At 45.8% G+C, this 16310-nt stretch overlaps 1 protein-coding gene across 3 annotated transcripts in view; it reads right to left on the bottom strand.

Moving 5' to 3' along the window:
- Nucleotides 1-219: 219 nt before the first annotated feature.
- Nucleotides 220-16310, bottom strand: part of FNDC1 (fibronectin type III domain containing 1) — a 113703-nt gene continuing 97612 nt past the window's right edge. For all 3 annotated transcript variants that reach the window (XM_079940019.1, XM_079940020.1, XM_079940018.1), the window contains 6 exons: nt 13379-13487; nt 8592-8671; nt 6501-6530; nt 5564-5725; nt 4087-4209; nt 220-953 (listed from right to left, as the gene is read on the bottom strand). In XM_079940019.1, the coding sequence (XP_079796145.1) occupies nt 838-953; nt 4087-4209; nt 5564-5725; nt 6501-6530; nt 8592-8671; nt 13379-13487 (620 nt within the window). In that variant the 3' untranslated portion in view covers nt 220-837. The remainder of the gene's footprint in view (nt 954-4086; nt 4210-5563; nt 5726-6500; nt 6531-8591; nt 8672-13378; nt 13488-16310) is intronic.

The raw sequence follows: 16310 nt of genomic DNA, 5'->3' as shown, positions 1-16310 counted from the left end.
CAGCTAGCATTGCTGCATCCCAGTCATTTCCACAGCTCAGCAGCGCTCACAGAAAGAACACATGCCTTGCCGTTCTTGCCGTGTTACACAGAGTACCTGTTCTCTGGACCCTTCTAAAAAGATGTTAATATACAGCGCCTCTGCTCCAAAAAGTCCCACACACATTTATCTAGTGAACAAGTACACACTTAGCAATTTTAATCAGTCTTTGCAGACAAGTGTGGATATGTATATGCATATATACATATATATATATATCAAAATTGAGAATTTACAAGTAAGATTTGATACAATTGGTCTAGTGGTGGGTTAAGTCCATAGAATAAATCTTAAGTAGGCTACATTTCCTTTGGTGGCATTTTTAGTAATTCAGTTCTACTGCATAGAAAGGGATCCAAAGCTTAAATTTAGCTACTTTTGGAGGGGTCCAGTGAGAAAAAAGAACACGGGTGGTGTTCCACAAAGCAAGCACAGCGTGTGTATGCTGATCCCTGGAGACACCAAAGTGTCTGAACTTTGTGCCTAAAAAGTACGAAAATCACACCAGGCGTCCTGGTAGCTGCGCACGTCTGCCGTCTCTGGGATGAGCTATTACAAGCAAAACATGTGGAGAAGCAAAGTTAACAGCAACATTGAATCCTGTGTGCGGTCCAGGCCAAGAAGTAGGACTGAGCTCCAGACCAAAGATGCCTGAAGTGTCCGGTGTCCACCGTGTGGCCTTGCTGACACTGGGGACAGTGAAGCTTGGGACACCATCCCTTCTCCTGCTCACAGGCCCTAGTGCAGGTTAGTCAAGGGGGCCGGGCAGGACGAGCTTCCAGCACGACCGTCCTGTGGTTACCACTTCCCTGGGATGGAAACCCCACACTCATACCAGCCCACGTAGTAGTAGGGGGTTCCAAAACCTATGTTGCCAAAGCTGACTGGCTCCTGGCGGTACTGGCGATAGTAGCCTGGAAGGTAAAAGGAAAGAAAGGGAAAGAATAATCAGTAATATTGTGATTTATAATAGAAAATGTATATTAGGTCTTCATCTCCATTGTTGGCACAGAGCTCCTGAAGCCCTTGGAATTTCCCGAGTGACAAGAGCTATAAAGCTGTGTGGAACATCATTATGTTCACAGTAAACCCTGTTCAACCACGCGGAGTTTATGCTAATGACGTGACTTTCGGAAAGCATCTAAGGATGAGGGCGGGTCGCCAGAGGAACCAACCGCGTGATTGTGGGGGGGAACCTTCGGCCCCGCCCACAACTTGCAGGGAGGAGAGAGGGGCTGGAGATTGAGCTCAATCACCACTGGCCAATGATTTCGTCAATTGTGCCAATGTAATGAAGCCTCCAGAAAACCTGTCCCAAAGGACAGGTTCGGAGAGCTTGCAGGCTGGCGAGCACATGGAGATTCAGGCAGAGTGGTGCTTCGAAGGGGCCTGGGTGCTCCCTGCCCTTCCCCATACCTTGCCCTAAGCATCTCCTCCGCCTGGCTCTTCCCAAGTTCCCTCCTTTTATAATAAACCGCAATTTAGTACGTGAAATGTCTCTCCGAGTTTTGTGAGCCCCTCTGGCAAGTTAATCAAATCCAAAGAGGGGGTCATGGGAACCTCTGATTTATAGCCTGTCCTTATCAGAAGGACAGGTGACACGGTGGACTTGTGATCGGCATCTAAAGTGCATGAAGGGGGGCAGTCTTGTAGGACTGAGGTCTGAAACTGTGGCATCTGATGCTATCTCTGGGTAAATGGTTTCAGTACAGATTTGAACTGTAGAGCACCCGCTGGTGTTGGAGAATTGCCTGGTGGTGCGGGAAAAGAACCCACACTTGGAATTGGTGTCTGCATCGTAGCATCAAAAGCATCTGAACCAACTGGAAGAAGCCTCATCCTAACAACCTCCTTTCGGACAGAAGATTTCTGATAAGTTGTTCTTGTGACAAAAGTTACTTCCAAATAAATACGACCATTTTTGTGTGGAGTCACAACACCCACCCTCGGAGGTTTATCCCAAGGATGATTTGTGGGGATAATCCAGTCTCCACATGTGTGACGCCTCTCTCTCTCTCTCTCTCTCTCTCCACAGAGGAGGATCATTTTAGTCAATCACAATGGAGCACTCCCAGTAGGGCAGGCCCTGAGCTGGGCAAGCAACCTTAACCAAGATTCCCACAGAATCTGGGGCCCCTGACTTGCCTAGAACCGCAGGCCTCCAAGATTTACCTCTCGGAATCCGTGGTAGACTTTCAGATCTTTCAAGTAAACCTCTCAGAGGAAAGAATCCTGTAGCAGTTCTGACCACTTCTCCTTTCAAGAAGAAGTGATGCTCCAACCTCCTCAAAAAATGTTGGCAACTCAACAACTGCTCTCACCCCTTTGGCCCTGTGTCCTCTTGTACGATGAAAGGTTACCTGCCATTCCGCCCTTGAGTTTCTGATGAACCAGCACCTCTGTTCAGAGCCCAAACCATGACAACAGTCACAGAAACACAGTGAAATACAAATGATGCATTTAATACTAACCCTGGGGCACTGCAAGATCCTGAAACAATTAAGAGATGTGGTGTATTATGCATGTTTATTGTGATTGTTAATTTTCTATGTCAACTTGGCTAGGACATGGCGTCCAGCTATTTGGTCAAATATTATTCTAGGTGTTTCTGTGAAATTATTTTCTAGATGAGATTAACATTTCAATCAGCAGACTTTAAGTAAAGCAGATTACTCTCCACAATGTGGGTGGGCCTCACCCAATTAGTTGAAGGCCCTAGTAGGAAAGGACTGACTTTCCCTGAAGAGAGGGGTCTTCCGACAGAAGCCTGCCTTTGGACTAACTGCAGCATTGGCTCTTCCCGGGGTCTCTAGCAGGCTTGCTGGCCCACCCTGTAGCCTTTGGACCTGCCAGCCTCCACAATCATAGAGCCAGTTCCTTAACATATATGTTGTTCTGTCTCTCTCTTTCCCTCTCTCCACCTCTGTCTCTTTCCCTCTCTCCATCTCCCGTTGGTTCTGTTTCTCTGGAGAACCCTGCCTAACATACTTGTTTTACTGTTTTGTGTATTTTAATGTATCTTAATTTTTTGAAAATGGGTAATCTTTGTACCACCTATGGTATTTTTTTCCAAACTAAAAAATGTTAAAGATCAGAGCATCTTATATCTTAAAAAAATGCCAGGTCACTAAACTGCTGGACTTCATTCAGTTGTTCTGTTTGTTTATTTGGGGGCTTGGGGCAGTTAGTAATGTATTACATGTTGTTAACTTTGAGATTAATACACTTACTTTCACCTTGCAATGCCATCATGAAATAGCTGATACATGATCTCCTGAAGCATATCATGGTTGGTTTGTATTTGTTTATTTTTTCTTTCTTGGGACCCTTGTTCATGGCATTCTCCACCTGGAAGGCCCTCTAATCTTTGCATGTATTTTTATGACTCAGCTCAGACTCTGCCTCTTCTGAAAACCTTCCCTGGAAGCCTCAAGCGGCAGCCCTGCCCTTTTTTTTTTGCGGTACACGGGCCTCTCACTGTTGTGGCCTCTCCTGTTGTGGAGCACAGGCTCCGGACGCGCAGGCTCAACGGCCATGGCTCACGGGCCCAGCCGCTCCACGGCATGTGGGATCTTCCCGGACCGGGGCACGAACCCGTGTCCCCTGCATCGGCAGGCAGACTCTCAACCACTTCGCCACCAGGGAAGCCCAGCCCCCACCCTTTGAACTCAGAGAGTAACTATAATCTGCACAATTACCTGACAATGCGACAATCATGTGACTTAACTCTTGTCATTATTTGTACTTTAAGTTGCTTGCTCTTAGTTACCTTTCACATATTTATCCTCCCTTCCCAATTACTGACCACGTTTCCTGAGGGTAGAGGTAAGGTCTAATATTCCTTTGTGTCCCTACCTCTCCAAGGCTCACCCTAAACCCAGCATGTGGTAGGAGTATTTTGTTTCTTCCTTATTTTTATGCTCCAAAATTCTGCTAATATCCATCTTCAAATGGTAAACCAAATGCAGAGCTACAGTGAACTTTCTCCTTATGTCAGCCCTCCTCTCCACCCCCCAGTATATTACACTGGGCCTTGGTTCACATTACCTTGAGTGGTAGGGAGGGCTTCTATGTAGGACTGAGGCCCCGTTCTTCCATCCAGGTGTGAATCCACAAATTGACAATGGTCTTCACCTCTTCCCCAACTGTCCCCAATGCTGTAGAATGTATCTGCGTAAAGGAAGGCGATGAGTCACTGGCTGCTCCAGAACCGCCGCGCTGGCTGAGGGATTTGCACAAGCTTTGAAGTGGGCGCGTGACTTCAGCTCTGTGTGTCGCACTTTCCATGTTTGAAAGATGGTGATAATGGCACCGGTTTCAAAGTGTTATAAGGATTCAGCAGGCTCGTGTGTGCTAAATACTTAGCAATTGTTCATTAAATGGAAACTACTAATATTATAGGCATTTTCAGCCCGTAGATGGGAGACCTTTCTACTCTTTGGTTTAAAAACAAGGAGGAAACTCTGATAGGCAGAGAACGTATCATGAAGTAATTATGAAAAGCATGAATACCTAGAAAAATAGAAGAAACTATTTTCGTACATAACTAGAAGTAGGGGGTGTGTCTGCAGCATGAGGCGCTGTCCTTGGTCCTGAACCAGAGCTGCACAGTAGGGCAAAGGTGTTTCTCTCAACCCTGGGATACCAGACATGGCTGTGTAGCCTCTCATGGAGCAAAAGGACAGTGTGCAAGAGGGAAAAAAGAGCAGCAAGAAACGAACAGACTGGTTGTAGGGAGAGGCATGTACACGGAGAAATTGCAAGGGTGGGGGATGGTTGGGGAGATTTTGACATTATCTAGAAATGATGAGCAGCAGCAAGAAACAAAACAACAAAAAACCTGACGTCTGACAACATATAAACCAGCTGAGGGCAAGTTTTCTTTCTTTTTAAATGTATGTACTAGAAAAATTAAAAGTTGTGCAAATTTTGAAATACAAAACAATTTTGGGTAAGTGGGTGAGTTAAAACCAGCGGGGGAGAAATGGTACTTTGAAATGTTAGTAGTTCAAAGTAAATACGTATGTTATTCTTTGTTTTAATCCCCTACCATGATGAAAACAGTGTAAGTTTTGGACACAGAACAAATAGTGCACCTCATATATGTTTCACCATCCACATTGTTTCTCTGTAAAGTTGTTCCAATGGCAAAAATCGTAGGGGGTACTTCTCCTCAATACTTCCAGCTTACACTCATACCTTAAAGAAACTTAAAGGCCATTTTTCTTCATTGTTAATGTTATGGGATTAACAACAAAGAAAAACAGCCTTTAAGTTTCTAAGAGAATTTTGGATTTCATTCCTAAAAAGTAGTAGATTTAAAATATATACATATATTCCTGGGTACCTATGTAAATACTAGTCCAGAATAGAGCCTGCAAAACTGGCTTGCACTTGAGCCAGACTGAGATGTGATGGGTCCATACCTCAAATGCATTCTGATGCACCTGCTACGTCAAGTTAGCATCTAATAAACTAAAAGCTTTCCACACCTTCCCATAGCACAGCATCCCTAAAGACCTACCTTTCAGGTTATCACTGAGGTAGATCTTATACCGCAGTGAATTACAAAGAACGACTCCCACAAACTTTCTGTACCACGTCCGCTTCACATACTGTCGGCCGTGGCAGTCCGTGTAGCCAGGGTCATGTTTGAAAGCAAATGGGATCCAGATGGGCTCACCACCTGGACGACACACAGCACACCTTCTAAGTCATGGCGTTTCACAGTGTTTATTCTTGTACAAAATACCGGAGAATTTGATTTATTCACTGGGACTTCCCCTTCTCTCAGGGCTTTTCTGAGCAGTTTTCCCACCTCCCGGTGGTCTCTCTCTCTCTCTGTCTGTCTTTTCTCTTCTTTCTTTGTACTGAAGTACAACTGGTGAGTTCCTTGTACCTGAATGCAGTTAACGTGTTTGCATTTCTATAAGGATTCTCAGAGTAAGAAAAAGCCTAATTTAAGCCAAGGAACATAAGCTATAATGGCAAATTTGACCTTGCAGGGCACGTCACCCTACCTCCCCACCCCCAAAATCCCTCAGCACGGGCACCTCCTGTTCTTGTCACTCATAAGACCAGTCTTGAACTTAAGCAATAGGTCTTTCTTGGTTTATTTGAAAAACAAAGTAAAATTTTGTCGTACACTTAATGCATTTTGCTATCTTTTCAGCAATTTAAAATATTCAAAGGGGTTATGAAAATAAAGTTATCTATTTTCATAGATACTGGCCACCCATAATGGTTTTTATAGATATTGGCTGCTATGGCCCTATTTAAAAATTTCCAGAACATGCTTTTCCCTAGATTAGGATGATGGGTGCAAAGAAACCATAGAAGTTGTCAGAAAATTACGAAAATACAAAAGCGGTTCAGCGCGTCTACCTGTAACCATAACAATCTCATATTCAATATTCAACTTGATTACTAGAATGTCAAGTTTATCAAGAAGAGAAACTTACCTGGTGGCCTCACAACAAGCAAAGGATTATCTGTAGAAGGAAAAAGAAATAATTGACTTCACTATTACATCACACAGCCATGCAACTGCTGAAATGGTTTTTTTTTTTGTAATTAAAAGAACTACCCAAGCTAGAATAGATAAAGAAAGTATAAGATTCATTTGACAGATGCCAAGACATTCCCTTAGTTTTTACTTTCTAGGCATTTCCTTTCAAGAAATACTCTTTTCTATTTATATTGTCTTGTTATTTATATAGATGGTGTGGGTCCTTGACGATAATATTTTGACATTGGGTACCACAAAATAATTCAATACTCATTTATGTTTTAAAATGTGTCCATCTTGGAGAAACAGTTCAGCGGTTTCTTAAAAAAGTAAAAACACACACCTACTATGCAATCCATCCATTCTACTCTTGCGTATTTACTCAAGAGAAATGAAAGCATATGTCCTTAAAAATACTTGTACATGAATGCTCATGGCAGATTTATTTGTAATAGTCCAAAAGTAGGAACAATCCAATGTCTATTAACAGGTGAATAGAGACAAACTGTGGCACATACAATGGAACACTGCTAAGTAATAAAAAAGAATGAACTACTTATAAATATGACAACATGGATGGATCTCAAAAGGATGCTACGTGAAAGAAGCCAGACGAAAGAACTCACACTGTATGATTCCACTGATACAAAATTCTAGAAGGTGCAAATGAATCCATAGTGACAGAAGGCCCGTGAGTGGTTGCCTGAGAAGAGGGGAGAGGATGGGCACACGGGGAGGGAAGGGAGGGCTGGATTGTACAGCAGCAGGAAGAAACTGTCGGGGTGATGGAGCTGTGCACCAGCATGACTGCCGGGATGGCTCCAAGGGTATAAACATACCCCAAAACTTCCTCAGCTGTACGTCTTGAGGATGAACAGTTTACTGTGTGCCATTTCTACCTCAGTAAAGCTGTTTTAAAACATGTCTATGTCTTAGCCCAAATAGTGCCACTTAATATGAAACTACATTATAAGGAATTCTGCTTTAGAAGAAGTTCATTTTTATAAAATACAGGCCAGGTAAACATGGGCCATCCTTTTTTTTTTATTTTAATTATCACAGAGTAAAATTACTTTTTTAGGGTACACATCCTATGAATTTTTACCACACGTATAGACTCATGGAACTCCACCACGATCACACACAGAACATTTTCGTCCCCCCAGATCTGCTTTGTGCTGCCCCTTTGTACAGACCATTCATTCTGACATCATCTGCTATCTATAAAATAAAGTGACATACCATTAGCTGTAAGTGTAAATGCTTGTTTTACTCTCCTGCTCTTAGGAAATAATCTAACCAAATGGAAGCGACAGCCACGTTAGTGTGGAGCCGACCCAGCTGGGCTTCTGTAAGTGCCTGTCTTGGGACCATGGGTACCAACTCTCCAGCCTCGCTTCCTATACAGGCTGCCAACCCGGCACCTGCCACCATGGGCCAGCTCTGTGTGTACCGCCTCAGACCATGACCACGGGGACATTTCACTGAAGGGCTGGAGAGCTCTGCACACCAGCATCCCAAAGTAGGGACATCCTCTGAGTGATATTGCTTGCAAGATGGACAGTATTTTAATTAGACCCTCCATGTTAAGTAGCGACATTTTCGTCTCCTAGTAAAGGAAGCAACTTAGAGATGTGACTAATTGAAAGAAGCAACGGCCCCTCAGGTCACATGACATTTATGCTCTTCAGCTGTTTGCAATTAAAAGAACAAAAGGAATTTATCTCTGTAACTAAATCTCTTCAGATAGATTCAAACTTATCTTTCCCACATGGTTGAAAACTAGATTTTCTCCCCCCCTTTTGATTGGAACTTGACCTTTTCACTTCCCAGGCAGTTCCAATGAAGATTACTTTAAATTTTATTATCCAACTTTTAGCTCAGCAGAAAGAAAATCATGTTTATCTTATAAAATGACATCCAATATGAACTGATTAAAGAGAAGAGGATTTCACTTCTTCAGTTTTTATTCTATTGTAGACATGATTTCAGACTATTTGTTTTCAAGAAAAGGAAAAAAACGAGGACATGAAGTCACCCATACCTGATTCTGTGACAAATGAGACCGAAGGGCTGATAGGTCCATAGCCGTGAGGATTTTTGGCTTGAACTTTAAAATAATACCTGAAATTGGAAGAAAACATTTTTTGAAAGAGAACCTTGTTTAATTTTTGTGTAATGAGACAAACACCCAAACTATTCAGCACCTACTCCGTGGCAGGGTTTGAGTCCTGTTTTTCACAGATGCATACACCACTGCTATTTCTTCATGTTATTTCTAAACTTTCTCATTTTCGAATAACTTTTCAAAACAATACATGTGACTAATGGGAACAGAGGGGCATACTGGGCAAACAGGCCACTTAGATTGTGTGTGTTATTTAGAGCATCAAGGGTTGAACTGCCCCGCGCAGGCCCGTCCTTGGATGCAATGGTCTCCTCTTGTCCCGTCTTGAGTTCTACTGACTGGAGGGGGAAGATGGAGCGGTGAAACGCTTACCAAGCAGAATTCCAATTGTAACCTAATTCTCATCACTGGACTGTGTGTGAAAAAGCAGGATGTTTGACAGTGTGATGATGCAAACCCATTGTTGGCAGGGAGAAGGCTAAGCAGTCCTGAGGCCGGTCTCCTCGGGGGAACTAACACGACAACAATGTTCCGGGTGCAGGACAAGTGCTATGCTTGGCTCTGGAGCCGTAAAGTCACTGAGTTTCCAGCTTCTGTGCCTCGAGGAAAGAGAAGCAAGTCCGGGAAGGGGAAGAGGAAAAGGCCTGGAGACGCTTTGCTGTGGATTAATCTTTTTCTTGGAACAGAGAATGTGCTAGAAAGCACATTGTCTGAATCAGCCTGTTCATCTAGAGGGAGAATGACAAGCAGGTAGATTGGGAGTCCCAGAGCATCTTACTTTGGACTCTGATGAGCTCTAGGACCAAAAGTGGTGATGAGAAAATACTGGAAACCAACACAGTTCAGACCCACTCTACCTACTGCGCCTCTCCGTGTTGTCCTCCCCTCTGGGATTCCAGGTGTCACCTGTGCTCTCTTAGCCCCTAACTATCAACACTTCCAGGTAAAGAAGGTGGGTAAAAAAATCCCTGTGCGGGGAAGCTCTCCACCACTTCAGAGAGTTCAGAAGGAGTCTTGGTTTCCAGCTAGCAGAAGCTACACTTCAATGTTACAAAATCCTGTATTTGATTGTCAGACACACAGATCACATGCATTAATTAAGACACCCTAAATTTTTAAAAGGAGAATTATTTACATTTAGAGAGCAAAGGCATGTGTCCGCGGCACCTCTGCCCTGGCACCAAGCCTCCTGAGTTTCTGAGCTTCTGAGAACCCCAAGGGAGCCTCTGGTCTCACAGTTACACAGAGATATTTGACTTGGGGTTTGATTAAACAGAGAGCAAAGAAAAGCCCATTCGGTAAAATCAAGTCTTCTTTTAAGCTTTCCAAGAAAGTATATTCACATCTCATGTAGGACAGAATCCTTTTTTAAATGTCATTTTTTTAAATAAAAAAGATATGCACAATTAAGAACATAGGAATTCCCAAATCTCAATTCACTCAGCATTCCGTGTTTTCTCAGTTGTGCGTACTTTTAACTTAGCGGTCGTGGAGTTAAAGGCAGACTTTGCTAGCAGTTCAAGCAGTGGGTTGGGCATACATCAATGATAACAGTCCAACTTTACAGATACTTTTTTTTCCTTAAAAAAATAGGAGGGCTTCCCTGGTGGCGCAGTGGTTGAGAGTCCGCCTGCCGATGTAGGGGACGCGGGTTCGTGCCCCGAGAGGCCCGCGTACCGCAAAAAAAAAAAAAAAAAAAAAAAAAAAGGAAATCGAAACCTAGAGAGTGACACTGATATTCAGAGGCTACAGGGGACCTTTCTGTTGAATATTTCTCAAGCCATCCCTGGAGCCACGCTGCTACCTCTTCCCCAGACCCACAGAGGGAAACACCCTGTGCATTTGAGGAGATGGCAGAGGGATGACCAATTGCCTGAGAGACTATTCCGATTTCTTGGTTGTATCCATTTTGTTTTACCACTGAAACCTACGTATTCTCCAAATCTACCCTCCTGTCCACACAATAATTCCAGTGCTCCGCAAAGCCCACATGGCCCAGTTCTAAAGATGTATTTCCACTTGAACTCGCCTAATATGTCAAAATAAGTTTAAATATGCTGAGCTGAAAAACAACATGGGATTATGAAAGGAGTAAAATTCCTATTTTCGAAAACGACATAAGACTTTTTCTACAGACTAAAATGTACATTTCATACCCTGAAGAGTCTCTGTCTCACCCAAGTAACAAAAGCAATCCATGCCTTGCCTTCTTCTACAAGCTTCTGGCGCCTTCTTTTCAACAGCCTCCATGGTGACAAATCTCTGTACTTTAGGTATGGACTTACAATATGAAGATTCCAGAAAGTGATTCAGGGCTGAGTTGGGTGAATAAGGTGGGCAATGCCCACTTAAACTTGTCAGAAAAGAAGATCCAGTTATAAAGAACCAAAGCCAGTTTTTACATCCTGTCTTCTCCTGGGCTGGACCGACTTCTGCGTCTCTTACGAGGACTCTGAAGGGGGTCCTGAGAAGCCCTGAGGACTGTGCAGAGGGTGGGGAGACGCAGCCTCCGTGGAATAAACACGTGGACCCCCCAGTGAGCCCATCGGAGACGCCCTGCGTTAGGGGAAACGCGGGGAAAAATGAGCGTCCTTACATTGTGGCACGCTGCCCGGGCTGTAAAAGTTCAGCAGCTGTTGGGGGGTCGGAGGAAGCCTCTGTAGCAGGAAGCACACGCCCTGCTTTCCAGCCGGCCCACTCCCTCCGCAGGACGCACGAACCACGGGGCAGAGGCAGCTGCTGCTCCCAGCCTGTCTATCAGGGCGCTCAGTGTGGGTGGACGCAGGACTTGAGCCTCAGGGGACACTAGGGCCCTCTGGGACCGGCTGGTCCAGCCTCCAGCCTCCTCTCCTCCCCATTCCCCCCCCGCCCCCGACATCAGCCTCCTACTCTTCCTTAAGCCCACCGGCTTCCCAACACCCTTCCTGCCTGGAGCAACTTGACCTGCTCACCCACCTTCTCCAGGTGAAGTGCTGCTTATCTTCCCCCATGGAAGCTCACCTGACTGCACGCTAACCCCCAAGCTCAGGCAAAAAGCCCCCTATCGTACCCTCAGAGCACAGTGTACTTCTCCCTCACAACACTGGCCGGGGAAGGTTCATACTTATGCATCTATAAACTATCTGTCTCCACCAGGCTGTGCGAGCCATGAGGGGCCACGGTGTACTGTGCACCCCTGCCCCACGTCCTCCCCACGCCCACTGCTCTCTCCTGCGTGGAGCCCGGTGCCTGGCCTGAGCAGACACTCAGTAAGCACTTACCGGTGGATCGCGGACACTCAATCATACCTACTGAAAGAACGAATCAACCATCCTACGTAACCGGGCCCTGATATTATTCACAACTCAGCACCAGTTTGGTACCAAAAGTTGCTACAGGAACGCTGGACTGCGGAGGGTGCAGGGCACTGGGATTTGCAAGGAGCCATGCGGCCAAACATCCCAAGGCCTCTTTCAGCGGATACTGAGGCTGTGCTGTAAGAACATCCACTCTGCCCACAATAAAAAAAATGGGACGTTGACTTCGTTTTCTTTAGTTTTATTCTTTTTGCAATGAATCAACTTTTCGTTACTATCAGAGAAGAGCTAAGAAAAGTGCTCTCTCAGTTTCCTGTTTTTTACTTGCTGAATCTCAAAATTTATAACAGTTTATGAGAGCGCAGTCCAAGGGAGCCCAGGACATTAACAGGCCCTGAGGAAAGTTCTCCGCTAGTGCAGAAGTCTCTCAGCGCCCAAGGATACTGTCCAATTTCTATCCCTTTCAACACATTTCTGTTTAAGGAGAGTATTTTGTTCCAATCTCCTCTGTGTTCCTCTGACTCTATAAAAAAATGGGAGACCTTGGGTCCGAGTCACTCTCTTAGAACACTTCGCTATGGAAACACGGCGGCTTGACGTCCACGGTGTGCTAGAGCCGTTCTACAGGCTTCAGAGAGCCGATCGCTAACCGTCAGGCGTTCCGCAGAGCCAGGGTAGCCCAGAACTGGCCACGGTGGGAGAAACTGGCAAATACCATAAACCAGTTGTTATTGCTTTCATTTTTTTTCCCAGAGAGCCAGTTTACAAGCATACCACAGCTCGACCACTGTGTTCTTTCCTGATGGCTGTTACCAGCAAAACCAGATAGTATAAAAGAGGAAATGCACGCTCATGCTGTTTGTACCCTCGAAGCAAGCTCTGCGTATTTGACGCTGGGGGCTCACTCTCAGATGGCCCTCTGGCTAGCGAGCCACTGCCCCGACTAGGTTACACGCTTCTTGTAACCGTTATTAATGTGTAAAATACATCTTTCTTGAATGATCTGAACTTGTACAGTATAGAGTCTGAGTCATTGCTGCTCCATCCGTGTCACGTACAAAGCTTGCGTTGCCTAAGCCACCATGGGGTGAGTACAAACAGATCGATCCCCTTTCAACACACAGAGCAACCTTTCCTTCCCCAATGGTGGGTAGCTTTAGTCTCCGGAAAAGAGGGAACAAAATAGAAATACAATAATCTAACAATTACGGTGCCCACAGTGCTTTCCCCTAAGAAAAATACATGACATATGGTGAGCATTCATTGACAGTCTATGAGAGCTAACTAGAGAACTCAAAAGAAACCATAAAGACATTTTTGATTAATCCTTTTCTTTTCAACCTAAGGATATCCATGACCAGGCACATAGGTCTCGTTTTCTGTTTGTAAATGACTGACACATCATACCTTGTGTTTGGCTTCAGGTTCTCAATGGGCAGGTGAGTTACTGACGAAGCTTGGGTGGACCACTTGTTCCTGATGAAGTCTTCATAGGATGCACTGTAAACCAAGTAACCTACAAGTGGAAAGGAGGCAGAACCCAATGAGCATCAAGGAACCACATCACACCAGAGGCATAACCCAGGGGAGGATGACGGGAAGGAAACAGTGGCGTGGAGGCAGCTCTGTGCGAGAAGTCAAGAAGGGGAGTGTGTTGGGTCAGATGGGATAGGACGCTGGTACCCACTGGTGAAACCAGATGACAAAATTAAAGACACTTCCTGATGACGAGCTGGTTCCCTACTTCTCTTCCATGTCCTCATCTCCCACATTCCCTGGCCTTCTTCATCTCCTTAGAACCGGTAACATCTGTGAGCGCGCAGCAGAAGAAAGGAGCAGTGACCTCCACACAAGTATTTAAGAAGCTCCCGGTAAAGATATATACAATCGTCCTTCACGTGAAACGAAGAAACCGTGATGGTGAGTGCGTTGTGTGTGTGTGTGTGTGTGTGTGTGTGTGTGTGTGTGTCTGAAAGACCCCAGACTCACGGTGGGTGATCTCCTCACCTACTGCTATCGGCTCTCCTTTAGTTTCTAGCTGTTGAATAGCTCTGCCTGCCCTTGACCTCGATGTCTAGTGACAACAGTCAGGCAGCTCTTTTCTCTGCCTTATCTGCTGTTAATGGGCCTCAGCGGGTGGGCCCTCAGCCCTGACACCTGCCCAGCCTTCAAGGCTGCCTCGTTAGGCCAAGGGAAGCTCACGTCACAGCTTCACACATTCTTTACTTACGTTGGAAGGAAATAGTTGTCAAGTACTTTCTACGCGCCAAACGTCATGCCGAATCCTTTGGATTAAGTCTTACTTCGATGAATTCTCCTGGTCCTAGTACATGGGTTTCCCTGCCCTCATTCTGACACACGAGGAGACTGAGTCTTAGAGAGGGGGTAAAAATCCGGTCCAAGTTCACATTCGTTCATTCATTCAACAAACATTTACTGTGTGCCTTCTATGTGTCAGACCCTGCACTACGTGCTGGAGGTCAAACGGCGACTCGTTTTATCTAAAACTCCAGGAGCAGTAGGCCGGCAGACACACAGGATTACACAGCCGTGATGAGAACTGAGGAGCAGCCCACGTGCTGGGGGACAGGGGGCGGGCAGAGCTCCCCCAGGGCCCCGAAATGGGGCTGATGACTGAAGGAGGGGAAGCAGCTAAGATGCATGATAGGAGGTGGAGTGGATTCCAGGTAGAGGGAATTCCTGGGCAAAGATGCTGAAGAGGGAGGAGCCAGGAGAAGGCGGAGCCTCCGAGTGGCAGGGTGGGAGGAGGGGCGACAAGAAATGAAGCTGAGGAAGCACAAAATGGAGAAAATATGCAGGGCCCTTTGGTCACGAAGGCTTTTGCTTTTCATTCTAGAAGAAAGGGAACACGTTGAAGGGGTGACACAATAAGACTGTCTTCAGCGCATCTCTCTGGTGCAAAATGGAGGACCGACACGGTGTGGGGCATGGATGGGATGGTCTAGCTAGACAGCTGTCACAATATCCAGGTGAGAGGCGGTGACAACTCAGGTTCCGTGGTGTTAATGGAGGGAAATGGATGCATGCAAGAGAAACCTGAAAGGTGAAGCCGACAGGATTTAGTGATGAACTGAATATGGAGGGGAAATAAAAGGAGATTTTAAGATGACTCCAAACCTTCAAGCTTGCAAAAAATGGGTGGAAAAGTGAGGGTTCCTCTGAGATAGAAAGCCCAGGTGAGCAGGTTTGGGGCTCTGAAGGATCATGAGTTTGATTCTGGACACGCTGAGTCTGAGACGCTTTGGAGACATCCCGGTGACGATGTCAAGCAGACATAATTTTACTGTTTGAGGCTCAGAGGAGAGGCAGGCTGGGCCTTGAGCTATAAACCAATGACTCCCCTCCCAGATGAATTAAAACCGTGTGCGTGGGTAACATCCTGGAGCGAGAGAACGCAGAGTAAGAGGAAAAGAGAACTGAGGACCAAGCCCTCGGCAAGTCCGACCTTTAGTGTTTGGTCAAAGAGGGTGAGCCTGCGAGGGAGACTCGGGTTGAGAGAATTGGATCGCAGGTCAAGGAGGAAAAGATCAACAGCATCAAAAGCATCTAAGAGGCAAACGACTTCATTTAGCAACCTGTTCTCTCTGACTGCCTCCATTAAGACCTGTTCCGGTGATGGAAAGGGTGGATTAGAGTCACACAGCTAACTGCCGAGCACACAGGGAGCAGAAGCAGAGGCACTGGGCTCTGAAGCCTTTCCACGCTGCTTTCTGGAGGAATTCGTTCTTCTCTTTTTTCAACAAATATTTCATGGCGACCTGGGAAGGGTTGCTGCTCTCTCCACAGGGTTCCCTCCTCCTCTGAAGACAGCCGCATCAAGCCACACATGCTGCATATAACAAAGGCACATCCGCACACATGTGCCCGAGGAACCCCGTTGTGACGGGTCTGCCCGGCTAATCCGCCTTGAAATCAACTCCATCAGAACCCTGTGCTTCGTCCCACATGCTACGCGGGTTTCTCTGCTTATCCTTGGGTCTGAATTTTTATAATGTGCTATTTGAGCACGTGTAACTCCTGCTTTCTCTGTTCTTATCAAAACCTGTCCTGAAAAACTCAGAGGCCCTCATGTGGGTGATTTCCTATGGAGTCACTCCTGATGGAGTAACTGCCTCATTCACTGGGACTGATCAGGGAAAGCAACGGCCTACTCACTCTGCAGGAGTTTCATATCGTTTGGATACCACCTGGTTACATGTTGACTCAGCCGCCTGTGCAAGAGAGTACAGCTGGTGGAAACCAGCAGAGCGCTCAATATCTCATGGAGGACCCAATGCCCTGCAGTGGGCCCAGAAGTGTGATGTTCTGTTTGGGTCTA

The sequence above is a fragment of the Stenella coeruleoalba genome, assembly GCF_951394435.1.
Source record: "Stenella coeruleoalba genome assembly, chromosome: 12".
Lineage (NCBI taxonomy): Eukaryota > Metazoa > Chordata > Mammalia > Artiodactyla > Delphinidae > Stenella > Stenella coeruleoalba.
The sequence above is the reverse complement of the archived record's forward strand: the minus strand, read 5'-3'. Positions and strand labels throughout refer to the sequence as shown.